Below are 23,616 nucleotides of genomic sequence, written 5' to 3'. Positions count from 1 at the left end.
GCGCTCCGCCTCTCGGCTTCCGTTTCCTTATCTGTAAAGTGACCTCCACCAGCTCTAGATCTAGGAGCCTAAGATCCATTTCCGGGACGGAAATTTTTGTCTAGGAAGGCAGATCCCGCCAGCACTCCAGAATTTAACCTTAAACCTCACCCTCCCCCAAGAGTCTCCCCAGCCGCGCAAACTACACTTCCCGTCATGCCTCAGGGGTCGCCTCGGTCCTAAACCCACCCCCGGATGTAACGAAGTCACTTCCGGGTTCCCGAGGTTCTGCGGCTGCTGAGCTTGGAGCTGCTGCCGGCTGGCCGGGGCGGAGAGCGGGCCTCCCTGGGCGCTAGGAGCCGCCTTCGCTGCTCCGCATCCCGCCGTCCGCCCGAACCTGACAGTGGGCGCGGGGCAGGTATTTCCGCCCGGGCCTGGGCGGCTTGGGGGACCCTTTGGGCGAGGGCCCCCAGCCCCCGGGTGGTTGGGGCCGCGGGGGCGGGAGACGCCTGAAGGGGCGGGGCAGCAGGGGGGTGGGGGGATGGTCCTGGGGGGCGTGCTCGTGCTCCAGAGTCGGAAGGAGCCGGCTTGGCGCTGACTTCTTCCCCATTGCTCTCCTCTTTCCCGCCGCAGGGTTTTCCTCTCGCGAGCTTCTCCCTCATGGCGGATCCAGCCACGAACGGCCCCCAAGGGGCGGGCGCCGTGGTAAGTGCTCGGGGTGGGGGCGGGGGGACGTCCCAGGGAGGGAGGCCCTGCAGGCGCACCCCGGAAGCGTGGGGATTTCAGGCTGTCATTCCTGATGGAGGGCTACAGGTAGTGTTCACTGAGCTGCTGCATCCGGGATGGTCTTATCTTGGGCTCCCGGGGAGCAGAGGAGGAAGAGGAAAGGAGGAGGAAGAAGAGGCGAGCCAGGGCAGGAGGAAGAAGAAGAAGAAAAGGAGGAGGAGAGTAAAGAGTAGAAATAGGCCAGGAAGAGTAGGAGGAGCAGGGCAGGAGAAAAGAAACAAGAGGGTGGGAGGAGGGGGGAATCAAGTGGAAACACCATTGAGTAAGAGATTCCAACCTTGGCATCCTGCCTCTGAACTTTGTGTGAACTTGAAGTCCTTTTTCGTCTTTGGGCCTCAGCTTCTTTGAAAAGAGGAGTTTAGACTGTCAGTGATCTTTATGGCCCAAAGCATAGATTCTAGGTTTAGGACTGAAAGGAATCTTATCTAGTCCAGTCCCTCACTTGACCTGCAGAGAAGATAAGTGCTTAGAGACAGCTAGGACAGTGGATTGAGCAATGGGTTTAGAGGCAGGACTGAGTTCAAATCCAGCCTCAGAAACTTCCTAATGGTGTGACTTTGGGCAAGTCACTTAACCTCTGTTTGCCACTGGAGAAGCAAATGCCAAATTGCTTCAGTATCTTTGCCAAGAAAACGCCATGGACAGAGGTCGACGGAGTGGAGGAAGAATGGGACAGGACTGAACAGTAATAACAACAAAAGTACAAAAGGTTACACCAGGGGCCAGAATTTGAACCCAGGTAGTCTCACTTTAAAATCCATCAATTTTCGATGTACTATACTGCCTCTATTAGCAGCACTTGACTCACCTTTAAAAAAAATTTTCATTACATGTTAAAATCAAACAGGAATTATATTTTAATCTCATTCAGACTGTACTCTGGAGCGTCAGTGGGTTTAATTAGTTTGATCCCTCAGACCTTATCTTCAATATAAATACAGGGTTTTTCAGAAGTTTTATTGAAGTTTTAAGTTATTAAAACGTAAGCTATATAAGCTACTAGTCCTCACTATTTAAATTAATTTTATTTTTTAATTAACAAATCTATATCATATCCTTCTAGTCCTCCCATTCCATTGGGGAAAAAAGTCAAAACCAAATTCCTCCATTGACTACTTTCAAAAAAATGTATCTGCTTCTGCACTCTGAATCAATGACATCTCTGTGTCAGTAGGGAGATAGCATGCTTCATCATTGGTACTCTAGAATACTAGATAGTCATTTCAATTCAGCTGTCAGAGTTATTTGTTTTATAACGTTGCTGTTATGGTATAAATTATTCTATTTTTGCTAATTCATTCTTCATCAGTTTAAACAAATCTTCAAAATTGTTAGTTCTTGTAATACTGATGTTATAGTATACATTGTTGTGGTTCTACTCACTTGCTTTCCAGGGTAGATGGATGTATTTATAGCTACACCAACAGTGCATTAGTGTGCCTGCTTTCCCACATCGCCTCCAACATATTGTTTTCTTTTTTGTCAGCTTTGCCAGTCTGATAGGTGTGAGGTGAGATCTCAAAACTGCTTTAGTTTGTATTCCTTAAGTTGTTAGTGATATAGAGCATTTTTTTCATATGGCTATAAATAGCTTTGCTTTCTTTCCTTGAGAACTGCTTGTTCATATCTTTAGACAATTTCTCAATTGGGGAATGGCTCGTAGTCTTAGAATTTTAATCAGTCCCTCATAGATCTTGGAAATGAGACCTGTGTCAGGGAAATTTGCTGCAAAGATTTTTTTTTTCAGTTAATTCTCATTTAATCTTAGTTTTATTGGATGTGGTTCAAAAACTTAAATTTTAGGTAATCAGAATTATCCATTTTATCTTCTGTGATCCTCTATCTCTTATTTGGTCATAAATTATTGTCAATAATAGATCTGATAGGTAATTTTTTCCATGTTTCTCTAATTTATGCTGTGACCTTTTATGTCTGTCATAAATCTATTTGGAGCCTTTCTTGATATAAGTTATGAACTGTTGGTCTATGTGTAATTTCTTCCACACTGCTGTCTAGTTTTCCCAGCAGTTTTTGTTAAATAAAGTGAATCCTTATTCAAGTAGCTGGGGTGGATACTTTGTGTTTATTGAGCACTAGGCTACTAGATACCTTTGATTCTGTATCTTGTGTAATTAATTTGTTCTACTGATCTGTTTTTTTAATCATTACCAAATTGTTTTGAGGAAGCTCTTTTCAAATAAGCTAAACAATTATCCCTCTAAGTGTAAACCAGTGACTTTAGAAAAAGAAGTTGTTCCAAATTCAATCATCACTACCCTGTAGAATATTAAAAAAATACAATACTTAGGGAAATGGAGGCTGTAAAACCACAATGTTTTAATTTGTGTATCTCTTAGAGATGACTAGGTGGCAAAGTGGATAGAAGCCATGGAGTCAGGAAGATCCGAGTTTGAATTTTACTTCAGACAGTAGCTATATGACCCTGGGGAAATAACTTAGCCTTTATGAGCCTCTGTTTCCTAATCAGTAAAATGGGTAATAATAGTACCTTCCTAGGGGGAGCTAGGTGGTACCACGGGTAGAGTGCTGGGCTTAGAGTCAGGAAGATCTGAGTTCATATAGCACCTCACACACTAGCTGTGTGACCCTGGACAAGTCACTCTGTTTGCCTCAGTTTCTTCATCTCTGTAGTGGTGATAGTAATAGTACCTACCTCCCAGGCATGTTGTAAGGCTCAAATGAAATAATTGTAAAGTGCTTTGTACAGTGCCTGGCACATAATAAGCACTATAGAAATTTTTTGTTTGTTTGTTTGTTTTGGGGGGGGGGCAGGGCAGTTGGGGTTAAGTGACTTGCCCAAGGTCACACAGCTAGTAAGTGTGTCAAGTGTCTGAGGATGAATTTGAACTCAAGTCCTCCTGACTCCAGGCCCGGTGCTCTACTCACTGTGCCACCTAGCTGCCCCAGCACTATAGAAATAACGATTTTTGTCATTCTTACAGGATTGTTACTGTAAGGATCAAATTAGAAAATACATGCAAATTGCTTTGCAAACTTTTAAAGCACTATGTGATTATTATTATTTTCCCTTAATCTTCATTTTTTTATTAGAAATTGAAAAAGTGATACAAAGTGGAAGTATAATTTGTGTTGATGGGGTGGGATGAAAATTTAAATTCACTTATGAGGTGCCAAAAAATAAACTCAGATTTAAGCTGGATTTTTGAATGAGAGAAGAAAAAAGTTGGCTAACCTTTGTAAAGGTGGATACAGAAGTATGGATAGCCACAAAAGAAAGAAAGGGAGTTTGGTCTGTTTTTAGTCTAGCAGGAGATGGACAAAGAAATGGGAAATGGCAGATTGAAGTCTGGGGAGCGTCCATCCTTTTTATAAAATAATGTAAGAAGATGATGAGAAACATGATGAAGAGTCAGAAGTACTTCTGATTACTAAGGAGAGCCAGGGAAATGCTAATGACTCTTGGTTTGCAGAAATAGACTTTTGTAAGATTTGTTTGACCCAGAGTGCCTGGTGTTAATGTCTTCCATGTTGTTTTCAAAATCTCTAACAATCTGTATAGTTTTCCTGAGCTTAATCTATTCTTTAAAAAAATGTGCAACATGAATATTACATGTATTATAGAGAAGGACTTTTGGTCTTTGTTAAAAAATGTAATCTGCTTGTCAGTATTATTACTTATTTCGTATCTAATCGGTTTTCTCTTTTTAGGTATAATTTTCAATTTTTGCATTTTGATGCATTTCTTGATTTTCTTGAAATAATAGCATAAAGGCTGTCTGTACTAGTAATATCTAAGAATCACTGTAATGTGAAATTTATCTTATCCTGGTACATTAATACAAACTTATTGAATGTGGTATTTGGGGTTTTTTTTTAATTGAAAGATTCCTTGCAAGATTTTAACTGGTGTTCTGAAGGAAAATTTAAAGGGCAACTTTAAATCATTTTGTTTAGGAAAGATACCACTTTATCCTAACAGAATAGAATTTTCAGGTTTAATTTACTTAAAATTTTCTTAATTTTTTTTCTCTTTAAATATAGCAATTTATGATGACCAATAAGCTGGACACGGCAATGTGGCTTTCTCGATTGTTCACAGTTTATTGCTCTGCTTTATTTGTTCTTCCCCTTCTTGGGTATGTATTGTGCCTGTTTTATTTTGCATATTTATTTGAGTCATGAATTCAACAAGTATTTGTTGAAACCAACTATTTGTAAGGAATTTCTAGGTATCCTTGGAGATGCAAGGATGAATAAACCAATCCCTGCTCTGTAGGAGTTTAAAATCTGGTCGTTTTTTGAAATTGAGGTATATTTTGTTCCTTAACATTTGTGAAAATTAATGTTATAAGCAAAAATGGTTTGGTGGAGCCAGGTAATGAGTTTGGGCTGTTAAAACTTTTAATTTTATTTAATGGATAGAATGATTCTTTTCTTTATAAAACCTGGTAGCTGCTGCTGGGCATTTGTATGAAGTGAGGCTGCTTTTGATAATATCCAAAGAATATTTATAAAGTAATCTCACCCATCAGTGGTAAGCAGTGGATTTGAGTGTTGTGCAATTATGATGCAATTCCCCAATGAGGAAGATTCATAGTGGTTGTTTGTGTTGTATGATAATTTTTCCTCTGGTAATTTGCAGGTTGCATGAAGCAGCCAGCTTTTATCAGCGTGCCTTGCTGGCAAATGCTCTCACCAGTGCTCTGAGGCTACACCAAAGATTACCGCACTTCCAGTTAAGCAGGGCTTTCCTGGCCCAGGCTTTATTAGAGGACAGCTGCCACTACCTTTTATATTCTCTCATCTTTGTCAACTCTTACCCAGTTACAAGTATCCTTATCTACAGTTATTACCTTGAACTTTAGGAGTATGTTCTATGTGACAGGGCTCAACAAATCCTGGATGCTAGGTTGTCATGGCACCTGATCAATAAATGTTCACTTCACCTAGTATTTCCCAAAGTTATATGACAGTAAAATGTGAATGTATGAATTTATGAGTTTCAGTATTATACCTCATGTTAGAACTTTTGAACATTCAAGTTGGTGCTAGTTCCTCCTGGGGTTCTGAAGAACTAGATGTCTGTGGTATCAGATGGAGCTTCTTGGCTTTGCCTCTCTCTTCTGCTTGCTGACTTGTTCTGAAGAAGGCTCATCCATAGTCCCTTGTCCTAGTACAGCTACTTCCCTGGCACGGGGAAACCCCAGTGACATTTCTGGATAGCTAGGTGACAGTTGATAATCAAATTCCAGGCCTGGAGTCAGGAAGACACATTTTCCTTAATTCACACCCACTCAGACACAGGTGTGTGACCCTGGGCAAGTCACTTAACCCTCTTTGCCTCAGTTTCCATATCTCTAAAATGAGCTGGAGAAGGAAATGGCAAACCATCCTAGTATCTGCCAAGAAAACCCCAAAATGGGGTCACAGAGAGTTGGACGTGGCTGGACAACAGCAATAAATAATAGCATAGCACAATCTGTGCTAGTACAGTTGACTGATGTACAAAGAGGTCTTTCGATTTTAGTTTGTTTTTGTTTACCTTAGGCTTCTTGTCTCTGTGTGGTTTGGATTAGCCAAATCATTCTTGAGGTCAAGTAGGTTTGAAACCTGGGGGCTATAGCAGATTGTTGTTGTTGAGTCATTTTCAGTTGTGTCTGAATCTTATGAACCCATATGGGGTTTTCTTGGCAAAGTTACTGAAATGGTTTGCTTTTTCTTTCTCTAGCTCACTTTAGAGATGAGGAAACTGAGGCACACAGGGTTAAGTGCCTTGCCCGGGGTCACATAGCTAGTGTCTGAGGTCAGATTTGGACTTAAGAAGAGGAGTCTTCCTACCTCCAAACCTGGCACTCTATCCATTGTGCCACCTAGCTGCCCTGATCATACCTAGCTGTACCCTACACTGAAATCTTCCTTGGCCAGAAAGGTCTTCTAAGGCACCCAAAGAAGTACATATCATTTTATTGAGCATTAGAGACAAGAAACTTTTTTCAATATGTGCAGTAGATCTTTTGACATAAGTATGATCTTAAGAGTGATGATATCTGCTTTAATCTTTCCTTTTTATAGATGCCAGTGTTTAATTTAGTTATAAAAAAGATTAATACTAATGTACTCAAATTTTGGATAATCTAGGTTTGTATTTCTATACTTGTTTCTATTTTTTTCCTTTGGCTTTGGATATGATGATCATGTGAATATAGTTAGCTGAACTATAAATTGTCTTAAAGTGTTTGATGGATCTTAAATATTCTCCTTAATTCCTTGCTTCAGTGAGTATCTTTCCAGTCTTGTTGTTCTCCTTACTTCATGCTGCTACATATACAAAAAAGGTTCTTGATGTAAGTATGTTGCTTGATAAATTTTTAAAATCTTGCTATTGTTAAACTTTTTCATGTGTAAGAATACTAAGGCATTTTAGCAATTAGGGTAGCAAGCAAATTTGTCTCCTCCTATTTATCTCTACTATTAAATTAGGTGATTTTAATTTTGGCTTTTTCATGATTGTTGTTGAGAAAAATGATCCTTTGTTCCAAAACTATATGATCTTTGTTTCATAATCCTAGTATTTTTTAACCTGTTTTCTGCTCCTTCAGCTCTGATATGCTGGATGGTCAGAGTTCTTTATACATTGATGTTTAGGCCAGCTTCTGTTTCTTTTTTTTTATTTGTGGAGAATGATATAAACCTGGCATTTTTTATGCCTGTTTTAGGGCATGAATACTCTAAAGTGAACAAAAGTCTCATTTCTGTATTGTGCTAGGGTTTTTTTCCTATTCTTTAAGGTCACTGTGATTCTGCAAAAAGCATGGTAATTGGACTAGGTAATTTCCTAGTATGTAAAGTTTTTGTCATTATTGTTTTAAATCTGGTCCTATGATTCAACTGATGTCAGGAATACCCAGTGTGGAAACCCCCTTCACCAATGAACTCTGAATCCATTTGTAATTGAATCTTAGAGCACTGAGAAGATTAAATGACTTGACCCTATTCACATAGTATATCAGTCAGGGTTTGAGCCTTTTTTCTGACTTCAAGCCTGGCCCTTTATCCATTCATTGACTCTTATACAAAGTGCTTTGTAAACTTTAAATTGCTATATAAATGTGAGGCATCTTATTTACACATTTGACTAGCAAAATTGTCACACTTTTAACCTATTTAACACTACTCAATCTTAATATGGTAAGGGAAATCATTAGCTTTGTACATTAACTTGTTATCATCTAAGGGGAATTTAAAATTAATTAAAAACATGAAAAAAGAAAAACATTTTGGAAAGTTCTCTTTTTTGGTTAACTTTTAAAATATATAAAATGTTAAAACAATAAAAACTAAAAGCACAGAGTCTTCTAGAAGTTATTTATTTTGAGGTTTATGGGCATTAGTGGCTAGTTGAGGGTTATAGACCTAAATAAAATTGTCTTGGGTAAAAGACACGTTTGAAGTAAGCCTCCTTCTGACATTACCAGTTGTTGTTGATATATATCAGATATCCCTATTTCTACATAGTTGACATCTGTTTATATGCATGTTTTAAAATTTTTATTGGTGATCTTTCATTTTTTTTTTATACCATGTCACTTCCCAATAAGCTGCTCCTCTTATAGACCTTTTGTTTATAACAGAACAGTTAAGCAAAACAAGCCAACATGTAACTGTAAATGACATCATATTTAACAACCTGATCCTGTGGTTTACTATCTCCCTCCTAAGAGCACAGAAGTGTATAGTTCATTTTCAGTTCTCTGGAGGGAAGATTAGACATTATATATTATCTGAATTCTGATGTCTTTTAGAGGTATTTTCCTTTTACATTATTAATTGTGACTTTTGTCTTAGCTCTACTTTCTTTGCTTTGCATTAGTCCATACAAAATTGGTTGTATTTGCTGCTGCATATGGCATTTTGCTCTCTAAGAAAATAATTGGGAAATCAAATAACATTTTATAGTTTCTAATTTGTCTTCTTTTTTTTTTTTTTAAGGCAAGAGGTTCAAATAGTTTGCCTCTACTGAGATCTATTTTGGAAAAATTAAATGCTAATCAGCAGAACATTCTGAAATTTATTGCATGTAATGAAATTTTCTTGATGCCTGCTACAGTTTTTATGCTTCTCAGGTAAGAATACAAATACTTCATTTGATGCATTATTTTTAGGTTAAGAAATGGATAAAGAGAAGCTAACGTGTTACTATTAAACTTAACGAATAGATGCTTATTAAGCACTCATTGTGTGTTAGCTGCTCTGTGATAGATACTTGGGATATGAGGACAGAAATAAAGTGGTCTCTGCCCTGGATGAACTTCTATCCCATGTGCATATATGCATGTGTTTTTTTCATTCCTGTTGGCTAATTTCTAAGAGAGATTGAAAGATTCCATAGTTCGGCGTTTTGCTCTTCTTGGAACCGATATGTTCTTCCTGTAACAGAAGCCCATTTATTTCTTTCCCCCTAAGAGTAGAAATGTTGTTCGCTATTACTTGCCCATACATTATGCTTTCATATACCTGAAAACTATTCATTTCTCCTTCAGTCTTTTTCAAACCAAGTACCAAGCCAGGAAGCAGCCTTAGATTGGAAGTCAGCAAACTGAGGGTCTAGTCTCTTTCTGCCGCTTTCTATGTGACCTCAGGCAAATCTTTTCATGCATTTAAGTAACTTCATTCACTCATCATTAATGACTATTATATGCAAAGTTCAAGGTCATGACAAATCAGTGGTGAAGGCTTCTACAATATCTTCTTCCTTTCAGTTCAGTTCAGCAAGTATTTGTATGTTCTGAAGACATGGTTCCTTACTCTGAGGAATTTAAGATTACATCTTGCTATTCCTTAGATTTCCTAATTCCTAGGCTTGGTTATTTTTTTCTGAGTCATTTCATTTTGTTTAACTGGGTACAAGTTGTAATGTCAGATAAGGAAATAGTTTAACTTGTTCCTTTGTCAAATTTCCAAATCTAAAATATTATTTTGCTTAATAAAGAGCAGAATTTAAGATGTTCCTCATAGCAATTCAGCTTTTAAATAGTTAAAATATGTTTTCTCATCTCATATAAAGTGGAAAGATGCTCTACTGACTTTTCTCTTGCTTATAGACTATTATTGTCTTCCATACAGTAAGAAAGGGAATATGTTCTTACTCCAAACCTGATATGTACTAGACATTGTACTAAGCACTTCACAAATATTATCATTGCTATCATACCTCTTGATTAGAAGAATTTATGCTGAGTAATATTATGGGTTTTAATTAAGAAGATAATCTTTAGCCCATCAGCTGAAGGACATGCCCACTTCCTATTCCAGTTCACACCTCTGATCTCTTTTATACTACTACTTGTATTCGGTTTTTTGTTGATAATATGCTACAGTCCCCTTAGAAATACTGCATGTTTCTCCTTTGTTCTTTGGATAACCCTAAGCTTAGGTGCCTGTGCGATTCTGTGATTTAAAGTCATAAACCGTCTTCACAGAAATATTGATACAGATATACATTATTAAAGTTATACGTAAAATTATAAAGGTGGGTTTTTGATTTAGAGAGAAGTTTGGCATCATTAAAACCGCTGAGCAATAGTCTGAATGGAATCTGGTCCATTCTTCCCTCTTGTCCTTTTCCAGACTCTGTCCAAGGAATACATACTGATTGATAAGCTTTAAGCACTTGAACAGTTGTCATTTTTCACCCATTTGGTTTTTCCTGTATACTTAGGCTGAGCTCTTTTGAATGATTATAGATCATATTTTGCAGGCAGTGTGATCAGTGTTGTGGGAATCTCTCTTCAGTTTAGACTGTGCTGGCTGTTTTCCATGACAGTGGAAAATATCCTTTGGCAGACATACATCTCCCTACTTATGTCCTACTAAATTACAATAATCAGTAGGTCTGTAAGCAAAGTTTTCCTTGTTATTATGTCTTTCAAGGAATTTTGTATGATTTTAACATATGCATGGGAGATACTTTTCAAATGAGACCTTTTAAGATGGTGTTTGGTTATAATAAGCCCAGTGGAATCATCTATTATCTGTACCTTTTAGTATAAAAATTGTACAACTGTAAAGATGTAATCCACTATAGAATATTGTTTGTAAAAGCTTGTTCTGTCTCACTTTTCTTCTAGAATATATGTGTAAATTATTTCCCATTAAGATTTTTTAGGCATATATGAGTTAGTTTTGTTGATATCGTTTTGATCTTTTTAAAAAAGTAATAATTATGTGTTATGTAGATTACTCTCTTTGATATTTTGAGAATTAGTTCCTTGGTGCTTTCAAAATTAGTAAATTTAAGATACTTGGTCTGGTCCCGCTGCTTTTCCCAGTTTTTTTTTTAGGCTATTTCTGTTATCTCATGTAGCATATCAGGAATTATGTTATTAGCATCTAAACATGCTGGCCCCACTGTCATTGACAAAGGAAATAGTTTGTTATAGAAATCTTTAAAAGTCTTTTCCATTTTCATCTGTTTATTGTTGTGATAAAAGCATTATCCTTTCCCCCCCCCCATACAAGTTGGGCTAGTTTTTCCTTAAAAGGTGTTGAGATCTTCCTTAAAGACTTGGTTGCTTAGAAGACTAAAGATTCAGACTGATGTCACTCCCATCACCTGAGTACATCAGCTCTAGATATCTTCAAGGCTTCTCCTTGTTCACTAGCCTGCTATGGCTAAGTAAATCTCCTTTTCTTAAGGGCTGAGTGTCCCATTTTCTTTCAGTAAATTATCAAAGGAGTGGCCTGAGTCACACCCAGCCCAAAACAGTTTTCTTCACTTTACCCCTTAAATGTTTTTAGGATGATCTGGCTTTATTGGGTCTCATCTGAAGCTTTCTACACACTCATTTTTGCTTTGTACTGTTTTATGAGGTGATAAAATGCATATGTAATCTTTCCTGTTTAAGATTTTACAAATGAATTTATATTCTAAACCAGTGTTGCCTTTGGTGTTCATATCTCTGGCAAGGAAATGAAGTGTTTGTTGAGAAGTTTCATTGATTATTTTGGCCTTCTTATTGTGGCTATTGCTTTACATTGGCTAAAGTGTCATAGGAAATCCTGCTCACCCCTGGCAATGTATATTTATCATTTTCCCATTTTTCTTTCTTTTTAAAAATAAGTTTTATTTATGCCTTGTTTTGTCTTTGCATCACAATTACTTCCCACTATTACCTTTCCCCCCAAATATTCATTCCCTTGTGACCAAAAGAATTAAGCAAAAACATCTTGTACAGAGCCAGTGTTTAACAGTGGATGTGTTAATCTATCCAGGCAGTCCCCTATAAGGCAGACATATCTCACTGTTTCCTCTTTGAGATCTTCACTAGATTTTCCATTAGAGTTTTACTTCCTTTGAGTGGTCATCTTATTTATGTTTATAGACTCCATTGCCCATTCTTCTTCATTAAGTTTGTTTAAAAAGGTCAGTTTGGAACTGTTTTGATTGTATACCATTATTTTCTCAATTTTGTTCTCTTACTCCGTTGTTGATTTTGATCTTTAGTTTAGGAAGTTGATGATTTGACTATTCATGGACTAGCTGGTTAGGAGAGGATACCCATATCAGTGCCCAATTTCCTGCATAGACAATTTGTGTGTGTGTGTGTGTGTGTGTGTGTGAGAGAGAGAGAGAGAGAGAGAGAGATATTCAGTGATTGCCATGTTCAGCATCTCCAGAAAGTATTCACAATATAGAGACATAAACTTCCTATGTGGTATTAGGACTTTGGCTTCCTTCAGTTCTTGATCCAGAGTCTTTTTCTGTTACTTTTTCATCATGTCCTACAACTTTGCCTGGAATTTACCAAGTATCATAGTGTATGTTGATTTGTATAATTTGTAGTCTTAATGAGTTCTTTGCAAAATTTTCCCACCTCATCATCCTCTGCAACCGATGTTGATGTGCACACAAGTTCTAGTTTTTTTTGCAGTGACATTTTTGCTGATGTTCTTCACTAAGTACTTTAATATGAGATGGCCAAATATCTCATGAAATGATGTTTCTGACTGTTTTGGATGCATGATAAAACTAATTCCACCAACTCCTTTATGGGCCTCTCCAAGGCAGATAGGTGTGAACTTTCCTCCCATTTAGCTGCAGCTTCTTTTTGTCTTTTCATTTATGTTGTCAAAATTGATACAGTTCCATTCCTGGAGTAGTATGTCGACTTGTTGGTTGCTGGACAAAGATCTCACATTTAGGGTACCAGTAGTTCAACTAATATTTAGATGGTTAAAAAGCTAATGATTTTTACAGATGAAAGTTCATGTTATATAACTTATAGTAAGCAAATGAGATTTTAACCAATTACCAATAGGAAATAATAATGATTGTTTTAAAATATTTAATGAATTAATCTCTCTACATTTGATATTGTACGAGCTCATTCATAGTTCTGATTTCCCTCTACAATATTAGCAGAATTTGCAGCTAGTGTTAAAATAATATTTCCAGGTACAATGTGGCATGGTAGAAAGAGCTTGTTGTGTGTAGTCAGAGGACTTTATTTTAAGAGCCTGCCTTGGCAGCTTTCTACCTTTATGACTTTGACCAAATGACTCAAAATCTTGGGACTTTAGTTTCAGTATGTGAATGAATTGTAAGCCGCCTTCCAACTCTAAATTTTTGGTCCTATGATTCTGCATTTGATAGCAAGTAACAACTCAAAATTCAGTATTTGAAAATAAATGTGAACACTTGTTTTAATCATTGCACATCTATAACCATAGTTTTAAAATGATAAATTAATTGGTAGAAGCTTCTAATTTCTATGAAACTATATGTACATGTCTTTTTTGTGCACTTAAATTCTTAATGCTTTACTGCATATACCTTTTTTTGTGTGCATGTATGTGGCAGTTCTTTTTTGATAGGTTTGCAAGGTTTTGTTAAAGTTATATATAAAGGCTAATAATATGTAAATATTTAAATGACTTCACATGTATAATTTATTATATTGCTCGCTTTCCCAAAAGGTGAGAGAGAAGGAGTGGGGGAAGGGGAAAATTTGGAAATCAAAATTTTAAAGAATGTTTAAAAAAATTTATATATAACTGGGAGATATGTAATAAAATAAAAATGTACCTAAAAGAGATATATGTGGAGAGGCTCGCAGGGTGTTAGTTGATGGAAAGTTGGTCTCCAGTCCAGAAACCAAGTTCAAGTCCTTCCTTAGGCACATCCTGACTGTGTGACTGCGAATAATCACTTTAATTTTCAGTGTCCTAGGCAACTCTCTAAGTTGAAGAGAAAGAGCCAACCTACTTCAGTAAAGGAAGCTTCTCACCAGGAACACCCTGCAATGATGAAATCATGAATCTGGGTTTTTGACTTTTTTTTAAAAGGCACATATTTTTCTCTCTTGTATCAACTTTCCAACCAGAATGTGTTAAATAAAGTATAAGGACACAGTGAAATGTTTAATGATGAAATAGAGTGAATTTAATCATACTGTATATTCATTACATTTGTTTTTTGTTATTTTATTCTAGTGGTCAAGGAAGCTTACTCCAGCCTTTTATATACTACAGATTTCTTACTCTGCGATACTCCTCCCGAAGAAATCCATATTGTCGGTAAGATTACATCTTACAAAAGACTTAGATCTACCTTTAAGGAAAAAAGGCACCATAATCATTAGCTTTGTATGTTCTCTATGATCTAATACATAGCTGCCATGTTAAAATTTAGAAATAGTTGAAATTTACTCTTAAATTTAGGAAAATTTTAGTGTATTTTTTTTGACTTGCATTATTAGCTGCATAATATTTTTAACAAAGTGCCATAAATGTCCTGTTGTGCAGGAGCCCCTGGATTCTTGAAGGCTCTGTCTCAGGATCGAGCATAAGCTCTGACTGGTTCTTCCAAACTGGAAAAGCTCTGTGTACGAGTCTTGCAGTGAATTATGTGCCTGTTGTTGGTTGGCCACCTAGGTTTAGAGAGGCTCATCACTAGGCAGTAGGTTATCATGGAGTGATTATTTTTGGCCACAGGAGCTGACAAAGACTCTGCTAAGCTATGTTAGTGAAGGGAGCACCCACGCACACTCTGGTAAAATTAGGATTCTTGTGCAGTGCTGAAGTGTCAGATTTGTTCTAGTCTCAACTCAAAGGAACAAACATAAATCGGTTTATCCACTATATGAAAGAACCTGAACTATGGCACAGGGATGATGAGACAGTCCCAACTTCAGGAGGCTTACGGTATAGTTTTACAAATAAGGTACACGTGAAAAGTCAGCTAACCATACTGTAGAGAAATAACTGCTCAGTACAATATAAGCGGTGTTTCAGGTCCACATGTGATGAATTGTCAATGATAGTACAGGCAGTGATTGATAAAGGAGCTGAGAGATTACTGTGAGCTCTAGAGGTGGGGGGGGGGAGCTTCAGGAAGGAGGAACAAATTGACTGGGCCCCAGAATATGCAAAATTTACATTGGGGGAGAAAAGAAAACATTTGAATGGGGAGTGGAAGGGAAATCGTGTGAAAGGATAGGAGGATTGGAGCAGAGGGTTCAGGAAGGGAAGAAATTGGAAAGAAACCTAGAAAGGTACGTTGGGCTCAGACATTGTGAAAGTCCTGAATGTCGAGCCAAGAAGTTCAGGTTTTACCCTATGGGATCTATTTAAGGTATCTGAAGAGGGTTGTAGTTTTGGGGTTGCAAGAACCTAGTTAATAGTACCTGGATAGTGAGTACTCAGCCCTGCTCTGACACCACTGCCACGCGCCCCCCCCCCCCCAACCCTGCTCCATGTGAAGTCCTACCTGTAATGAGACACCATGTTCCCCTGAACATGGAAATAACAGGCTTGCACATATATATGTGCTGTTGGTTTCATTTTATACAGCAATATCTGCAAGGATACCCTTTCTAACACAGATCACAGGCTATCTTTGGGTTCCCCAGAGGGAATTTCTCTGGTGTGTGTAACCACCCATTGATGGAAAGCAAGGAGTGTTGGTGGATAGAAAGTGCACATTGGCTCTCTTGGTCTCTTCTTTTTCTATCCTCTTATTCAATTTGAAGATGAAGGGGTATCTTGTCTTCTCTGCTCCTGATCTGTATTTTGAGGCCTTTGAACATCATGGATGATTAAAAGGGTGAAGAAGTATTCCACCTGGCCTGTGCTTAGCTTAGCTAGCACTTGAGTACTTATCACCTACAGCCTACACTTAGATAAACCTTGCAAGGCCACGTACCTCCTATGCACATAGAACTTTATAAGAGTTCATAAATGTGCTAGGCAGCTAAAAGCATTGTAGTGTATTTCACACAGTGGTGTATGGATATTTTCACTCCTTACAGGAAGCATGTGCTTGTAGTTGCACCACACGTGTTCCAAATTCAGGTGGTACCTAGATTGAGTGCCAGGCCTGGAGTCAGGAAGACCTGAGTTCAAATCTAGCCTCGGGCAATTATTAACTATATGACCCTGGACAAGTCCCTTAAACTTTGTTTGCCTCAGGTTCCTCAACCTTAAAATAGGGATGCTAATAGCACCCCCCTCACAGGGTTGATTTGAGGATCAAATGAAATAATATTTATAAAGCACCTAGCCCAGTGCCTGGCAAATAGTAGGTGTGTGTGTGTGTGTGTGTGTACACACACACACATATATGTGTATATATATATGTATGTATGTATATATATATATGCTTATTCCCATCCTTTCTCTTATAATGACTCTACCCTCCACCATCACACAGATTGTCATAATCGAAGCATTTCAAGATCTTTGTTTTGGTAGTATACGGGGCACATTCAAGGGGACAGGGAAGTAGCTTAGGAGATAGCTCTTCACCTAAGTGTAAGGTGATCAGGACTTGAGCTAACAAATATATGGCTAATCTAAAGTTGTAGTAAAACTGAAATATATATAAAACATGTCATGGCTTCATTTTAAATCTATTACTTAACTACCAGATTGATCTATCATTTTCTTAAGTATTATTTCTCTTAATTTAATATAATTAGTTCTTATACATTTTAACCAAAAACCTGTGAATTTGTAAAAATTTTCACCAAGTCTTTTTATACTTGCCAGTTACATGTCCAAGTTCATTTATTATCCTGATTAAGCTGATAATATTTCCTATACAATGTCAAGAAGGCGTATTTTGTGTTGCAGCATGTTGGGCTTTTTCTGCTCTATTGGCTCTTCTCCCTGAAGAGTTTCTACCCTCTCTATCTTGCTATGTCAATATATGTCCCCTCCTCCATTTTTCTGATTATGGCTTCTCAGTGGGCAGGTAATCTTTTCACAGCTCCTAATGTGAGCCTTATGTAGCAGTTGAGCACTGTTGTTACTGGGTTTTGTGAGTGTGTGCAGGCCCTTTTTTCTTTGTACTCCCCTTCATTATTGTAGGCAATTACATTTTTTCCAAAGGTTTGCCTTCTTCAATGTCCTGTTTACTTTAATAGGCATGCTTTCCTCAGCCATTTTTCTCCACCCTTTTACCCTTTTTAGTCATTCAGACAGATTAAAAAAATTTGTGGTTATATGATGAAATGAAGAAGACTGAGAAGGACTGAGCTAAAGGAATATTAGCTAATGTCTGCTAATAAACATACTTACAGTTTACTTGGAAACAAATTTCTATGAAAACCTAAGGTAATGGAAAAAGACAGCTTATTGAAAACCTCTTAAATGTTTATAGACAGGTAGGAAAAATTTGTGGTTTTTCTGAACTGTAATAGTTTTGATACCTTATCAAAAGCACCTATGTCACAGTATTCTTCTAAGGTGAAGTAGAGAAGGTTTCAATAATTTGATGTATGAACAAATGTATAGACGATCTTTGTGACTTAGCCTTACATATTTGGTAATAGATATAGAGAGTAATAGATCAAGACCTAGGTGTCCTGAATCCATACCCAGTGCTATTTCCAACTTGATTATACTACACTTGTAATAATAATAAATGACATTTTTATAGCATAAAAGTTTGAAAAACTCACTTAATTTTTTTTCAATCATAGAATAGGTTTTGTTTACACAATAAAAAAGTGTAGAAAGAGATCTTCTTAACCCTTTGCAGTATGACTTCCGACCTCATCATTCAGCCAAAACTGCTGTCCCCAGTTCTACTAATGATTTCTTAATTGTCAAATCCAATGGCTTTTTCTGAATGAATGAATGATGTCAATCAGTAAGCATTCATAAAGTGTCTACTCTGTGCCAGGTACTGTGCTAAGCTGAAAGCTAAGAGAATCAACACTCGGGGTGCCTGCTGCTTCAGCTAAGCTGCCTTGCCTGTTCTGTGAATGGTGGTTGGTTGGCATTTGGTGGGGATGGCTTGGCTTCTTTACCACAGAAGTTGCTCACCCTGATGATTGCAGTGAGGGCTGGGATAGAAGTGGCAATGGTAGTCTGGAGGATCCTGCTTTCCGCAATCTTTATCTTTTGACACTGTCTTTACTCTGTACGTTTCCATGAAGATACGTTACTTGGGGTCTCCTCCTGTCTGACCGCTTGTCTTTGCTGAATCTTCATTCAAGTCACACTCCTGCATGTGGGTGTCTCCAGAGCTCTGTCCTGGGGCCCTTTTCTTTATCCCCTCTATACTGCTTTACTTGGTGATCTCATCAGCTCCCATGGATTCAATTATCAGCTTGAACCTAATAATTCCCAGATCTTTTTATCCAATCCTAACCTCTCTCCTGATAACCAGACTCATCTCCACGTGCGTTATAGACATCTCAAACTGGGTATTCCTTGGGTATCTTAAACTCAGCATATCCAAATTGAATTTTTATCTTCCCCCCCCCCCCCAAACTGCCCTCTTCTGAACCTCCCTATTATCACTATCGCCCTAGTCACCCAGGCTCACAACCTAGGATTTCTCATTTTTCTCCCTTCTCCACCCCCCCCACCCCCCACCCCCCATCCAGTCTGTTGCTAAGTCCTGTTGATTTTACCTTTACAACATCTCATATATGATCCATTCTCTCCTTTGACACAGTTTCCACCCTGGTAGAAAGCTATCACCTCACAACTTGATTGTTGTTAGTGGGTTTGCCTGCTTCAAGTCTTTGCCCACTCCAATCATCCTCCGTTCAGCCACCAAAGCGATTTTCCTAAAGTGAAGGTCTTGACCCCCCCCCACCCCCACCCCCCACCCAGTAAACTCCAGTGATTTCCTATTGCCTCTGAGATCAAATACAAAATCCTCTGGCATTCAGAACCCTTTATAGCATATATCCTTCCCTACCTTTCCAGTCTTCTTATCCCTTACTACCTGACACATATCTTCCATCTGGTGACACTAGCCTCCATTGGCCTTGAACAAAACATTGTTTTCCTTAACTCTGGGTATTTTCACTGGTTGTCTTCCATTCCTGGAGTTGTCTCTCTTCTCTGCCTCCTTCTCTGGCTTCTTTCAAAATCAGCTTAGCAGCAGTACATGTTGGTTGACTGACTGACTTGTGTGGGTCCATAGAGAACCAAGAAAACCCTTCCCCTTTCCTCAAGACCAGGCATAGTCCTGGTGGCTCGCAGCACTGTCCCAGGGGAAACCTGACAACTTCCACTGGGCCTTGTGCCTCTACTGGCTCAAGCCTCTTATAGGAAGTCTCTCATTGGTGAGTCACTTAGGTCAGTGGTACCACAGTGGCTTCTACTTGATGTCCCATGCTCTCTATCTCTTATTATTTTTCCTTTTTTGTATTTATTTAGTATTTAATTTTTCCTCAGTTATATGTAACCTCATTTCTTTCCAAATCCACACAGCTCTTACATCTCTCCAGCATCCTTTCTCCTTTATTTTCTCTTCTGTTCTACCTGGCTCCTTCATTTCCCTTGCATTCTTCTCTTCAGACCCCCATGTGGCTCATCAAAGCCAAAAGACCCTTCTGTAGCACAGGAGAGGCTAGATAAGAAGGGTTAGCTAGAAATCCTCTCAGCTTACATGCCCACTGTAGCCCACATCCTTGCTGTAACATATAATGGGTCAGGAAGGAGTCCTGGTATGGACAGCCCCTCCCCCAAAGGGAGGAATCAAAGATGACTCTTAAGATATCTAATACATGAATAGAAGATGGGTACCGACTGATGACACGTGACCATGACACATGAAGGCAGTTTCCAAAATAGACTTTAAAATTTGAATAGGTTGCAAAATTTGAAATTAAGCAAATGAGCCAGGCTGCAGTTAATTGGGTCTGCTACAGACTTATTACAAAACACTTTGCATCCATTATCTCATTTGAGATAATCCTGTGAGGGGTGCTTATAGGTATTATTATACCCATTTTGCATATGTAAAACTGAGTCTCTGATTTCCCAGCTAGTAAAGTATCACAGGCACTCTAGGTCTTCTAAACTCCTGTACTCTGCCCACTATTTTGCTGCCACTTTAGTGTTCACTGCAGAAATATGTTGGACTAGATAGAAGATGCCTTTAATTTTTATGGAGGGAAAGCAATAAAGTAAATCTTAAAGGGAATATTTTACCTGACTCATTAGGAACTCCTGAAATGGTATTCTCTAGCATTTCTGAAGACTAAAAATTCATAGAAATTAAACACTTTGAATAGAAAACCTAATTGATCTTTCACGTTGCTTTCCTTCCTCATCCTTACCGCTTACCCCTTTTTTCAGGAACCAGGAGATGCTTTCAATCCAACCTTTCCTAGGCAATTAAGATATGAAGCTTAGATTTTGAGGATTTTAATTTTAATAGTGTAGATTTTTTAAATGCATTTTCCCTAGAATGCAATTTTAAAATAATTTTACTTGTGAGGGGAATTTTGACAATCGAAAATTTCCTATTTGTTTTGTACTTGCCACAATAATGTTGCTTTGTGTTTATATTCTGAAAGAAAATAATTTTATCTTTCAGGACCTTATTTAATGAACTGAGGATTGTTGTTGAACACCTAATAATGAAACCTGCATGTCCACTATTTGTGAGAAGACTGTGTCTCCAGAGCATTGCTTTTATAAGCAGATTGGCACCAACAGTTGCATAGTTTAACATACAGTTAAATTATATGTAACGTGAACATTGTAAGCAGTTGGTACTTCTGCAAGTGATTGTAAATGCCAGGTATTACACCGATTTTGGTCCAGGTTGTGTAATTTTTCTCTGTAAAAAATGTTTAATTCTGTAGTGTGTTAAATCAAGTCTTTTTGGTTTCTGAGAAAAACATTGTGCTCATGGTGTAAGTAGGTTTGCATCTTATAAGCAAAAGTCTATTAAGCTAAAGACAAAATAGTTTAAAACAATGAAACCATACCTAACACCATCAATTACATAAATTTCTTACCCCTCCTCACACAGAAAGTCGCTAAATTTTTTTCATGCCAGCTCATGTTAGCTATACTTTGCATGCGGTGCAAGCTCCTGATTGAGTCCCACACTTAGTATTTGTGGATGTGTTGAGACAGTATTTTTTCTTCCATTTGATAATTTCAATCAAAATAATTTTAACAAGTTGTGGAACTACATATATTTTAAAACTTCATCTAAACAAGCAAACTGATTCTGTGCTGTTTTATGGAATAAATTTCTTTAGCCCACATTTTAGAAGAGGATTTTGCCCTACTTTAATGGCTAGTCCTTCTTTGTCTTGTTAATAACTTGGGTAATTTCGACTATAAAAAATTCAACCAATAGCTTTGTTAGACATTTGGTTGTAAATTCATTTCAATCACACAACCATTTTGGACAGAGGTCAATAGGAGGTATGTATTGTAAGGTGCAGTCTTCCATTCACTTGATTCTTTGACTAGAAATTGTCAAAGAATTTGAATAGGTTAGGATTCTAAAACTGAAACAGCAAATCTTGTTCTTTTTCTTAATACGTGTGGTGATACTTCAGGTATTATCTTTATAGAATCTCATAATCTAGATTCTAAACTGCCAACTTTCTTGGTTTCTTAGGCTTGAATTTACATAAAAGATTGCAGCTGTTGAGACACCACATGATATAAATGCCTTGAGCTGAAGATTAATTGTAAGCTCAAGTGACTATACTTGGTGACTTATTCTGATAATTATGAAATTTATGCCATATAGATTTTATGTTCATCCAGCAAACCTGATTAAAAAGTTACATGAGAAAGTTTATGTATAAGGTAACTGATGAAAAAAATGCAGTATGTATCCTTTCTCTGTAATAGGTAAATTTTGGAGAGTTGGATACAGTGTACAACTGTGACTTTATTTGTATGAATTGTTAAATCCTGTTCATTGAGCCTCACTGAATTCCTTTATAAAACTCATTCTAATTTTTATTACTGTTGCATGATTGGAAAATATTTAAAGTATTGCAAAACTTCAGTGGTCCAAAGTAAGGTATATTAGTTCTTTGTAACAAGTTTTTTTTTTTTTATGTGTGCATGTAATTTAGACTTTATCAAAATACATTCATTAATAACTTGTCAGTAACCATCAGTTGTCCGTATCTTTTTGTTCAGCCTGCAGGCGCAAAGGCAATGTTTTTAAAATGGACTAGAATAACTCTATTTGATTGCTCTTATTTTATTTGATTGAGCTCACTTTAATCAGCTATTTATGAAACAATTATCCACTAAGTTGGAGAAGCAACTGCATAACACACAGTTGATCTTTTTGTGACTATCCTTATCATCACTGTATCTGTAATCTGATGGTTTTATAACTAAAATTTCTATAGCAATAAAGTGAATGTAAAATTAAATTAACCAGTATGTCCCTTTCTAACTAAGAATTTTTTGTTTTTGGAAAAATGCTGTTTATTAGATTAGGAGTTTTGACAAGAAAAGAAATAGATTATTTAAAATCCCTGAATAATTTTAATTTTATTATTTGTGTTTAATTTCTACCATGGAGCATGCTTTACTTCTCATGAACTGTAAGTAAAATTGTTTAAAACAGGTAGCCTGACTTCTTTATTTTGAAAATGGTCATTGCTCAGAAATATCGGAAAAAGTAGGAAGTACTTTCTGTTGTTGATAAAGACAATTATAACATTAAAACTAGAAGTGGTGGGTGTTTGTTTTAAGTAGCCCAATAATTGTCAGATCCAGTGGTTACTATAGTCAGTTGTTATCTCTTGTATACTTATCTTTGGCTAGGTAGAAATCCAGATTTGTTTTTAAACCTTATTTTCATTTACAGATAACTATCTTAAACTTCTAGAAAGTAAGTATGATACTGATAACAGCTCAGAATGTGAATTTGCATAAAATACCTTTTATCTTCTTTCGATCACCCAACTTTTGTTGGCCTGAAGGACTGCCAGTGACCAACCGGCAGAGATAATTTTCTTCTCTAGGAAAAGGTGCTCTGTAGAGACTTCCAAAATGGGCAAATTCTGGTGTTGCCAGCAGTCCCACAGGCAGATTTTACCTAATAGTCCTCCATAAAGGAATTTTTAATAATTGTGTATAAACTAGTTAGATAAGTCTACCTCATACTTAAATTAGCCCAGAAGTTGAGATTAGCATTAGTAATTTAGGCTATGCTGCAAAAGAAAGAGATATTTCAAAGTAAAATTGGTATTTGTGACTGGGTAGTTGTACTTGTTCAAACATTTTGTTAACAGAAATGGAAAATATTCAAAATAACTGCCTCTTCCTTTTCTGATCTCACTTTTGTTAGAAAAATATCCAGCAGTTTCTTTAATGTTCACCATAATTCTGCCTTCAGAATCTAAACCATGTGATACATTATGAGGTAAATTGTATTATAACAAGGTCCTTCTACTTTAGGAGATGGCAGTTCCCTTGGATGGGATCAAAGTATTGAAATTATACTAAAATTTGAAAATACTCAAAAAACCAAGTTTCTTAAATCCGTTTTAGACTTGGAGATTCTTGGAATCATATTTATTATGGTAGAATTTAATACAGATAGACCTTCTTGAAAAAATAAAAGTCAGG

At 37.2% G+C, this 23,616-nt stretch overlaps 1 protein-coding gene across 1 annotated transcript; it reads left to right on the top strand.

Moving 5' to 3' along the window:
- Positions 1 to 247: 247 nt before the first annotated feature.
- On the top strand, positions 248 to 22,412 carry TMEM33 (transmembrane protein 33). The gene is made up of 8 exons (XM_036763795.1): positions 248 to 397; positions 613 to 684; positions 4,789 to 4,883; positions 5,390 to 5,577; positions 7,024 to 7,091; positions 8,737 to 8,870; positions 14,239 to 14,322; positions 20,591 to 22,412. Exons 2-8 carry the CDS (start codon positions 640 to 642, stop codon positions 20,718 to 20,720), a joined length of 744 nt encoding a protein of 247 aa, XP_036619690.1. The 5' UTR covers positions 248 to 397; positions 613 to 639; the 3' UTR covers positions 20,721 to 22,412.
- Positions 22,413 to 23,616: the final 1,204 nt, after the last annotated feature.

This window comes from Trichosurus vulpecula, chromosome 6 (assembly GCF_011100635.1).
Source record: "Trichosurus vulpecula isolate mTriVul1 chromosome 6, mTriVul1.pri, whole genome shotgun sequence".
Taxonomy (NCBI): domain Eukaryota; kingdom Metazoa; phylum Chordata; class Mammalia; order Diprotodontia; family Phalangeridae; genus Trichosurus; species Trichosurus vulpecula.
Note: the sequence above shows the minus strand (reverse complement) of the source record. Positions and strands in the feature narration are given on the sequence as shown.

What these genes read in the sequence shown, in the direction of transcription:
- TMEM33 (XM_036763795.1), top strand. Translation starts at nt 640, where the DNA reads ATGGCGGATCCAGCCACGAACGGCCCCCAAGGGGCGGGCGCCGTG. An exon ending in CAACTCTTACCCAGTTACAA is followed by an intron (nt 5,578 to 7,023) that starts GTATCCTTATCT and finishes TCCTTGCTTCAG; the next exon opens with TGAGTATCTTTCCAGTCTTG. An exon ending in ATACAAAAAAGGTTCTTGAT is followed by an intron (nt 7,092 to 8,736) that starts GTAAGTATGTTG and finishes TTTTTTTTTAAG; the next exon opens with GCAAGAGGTTCAAATAGTTT.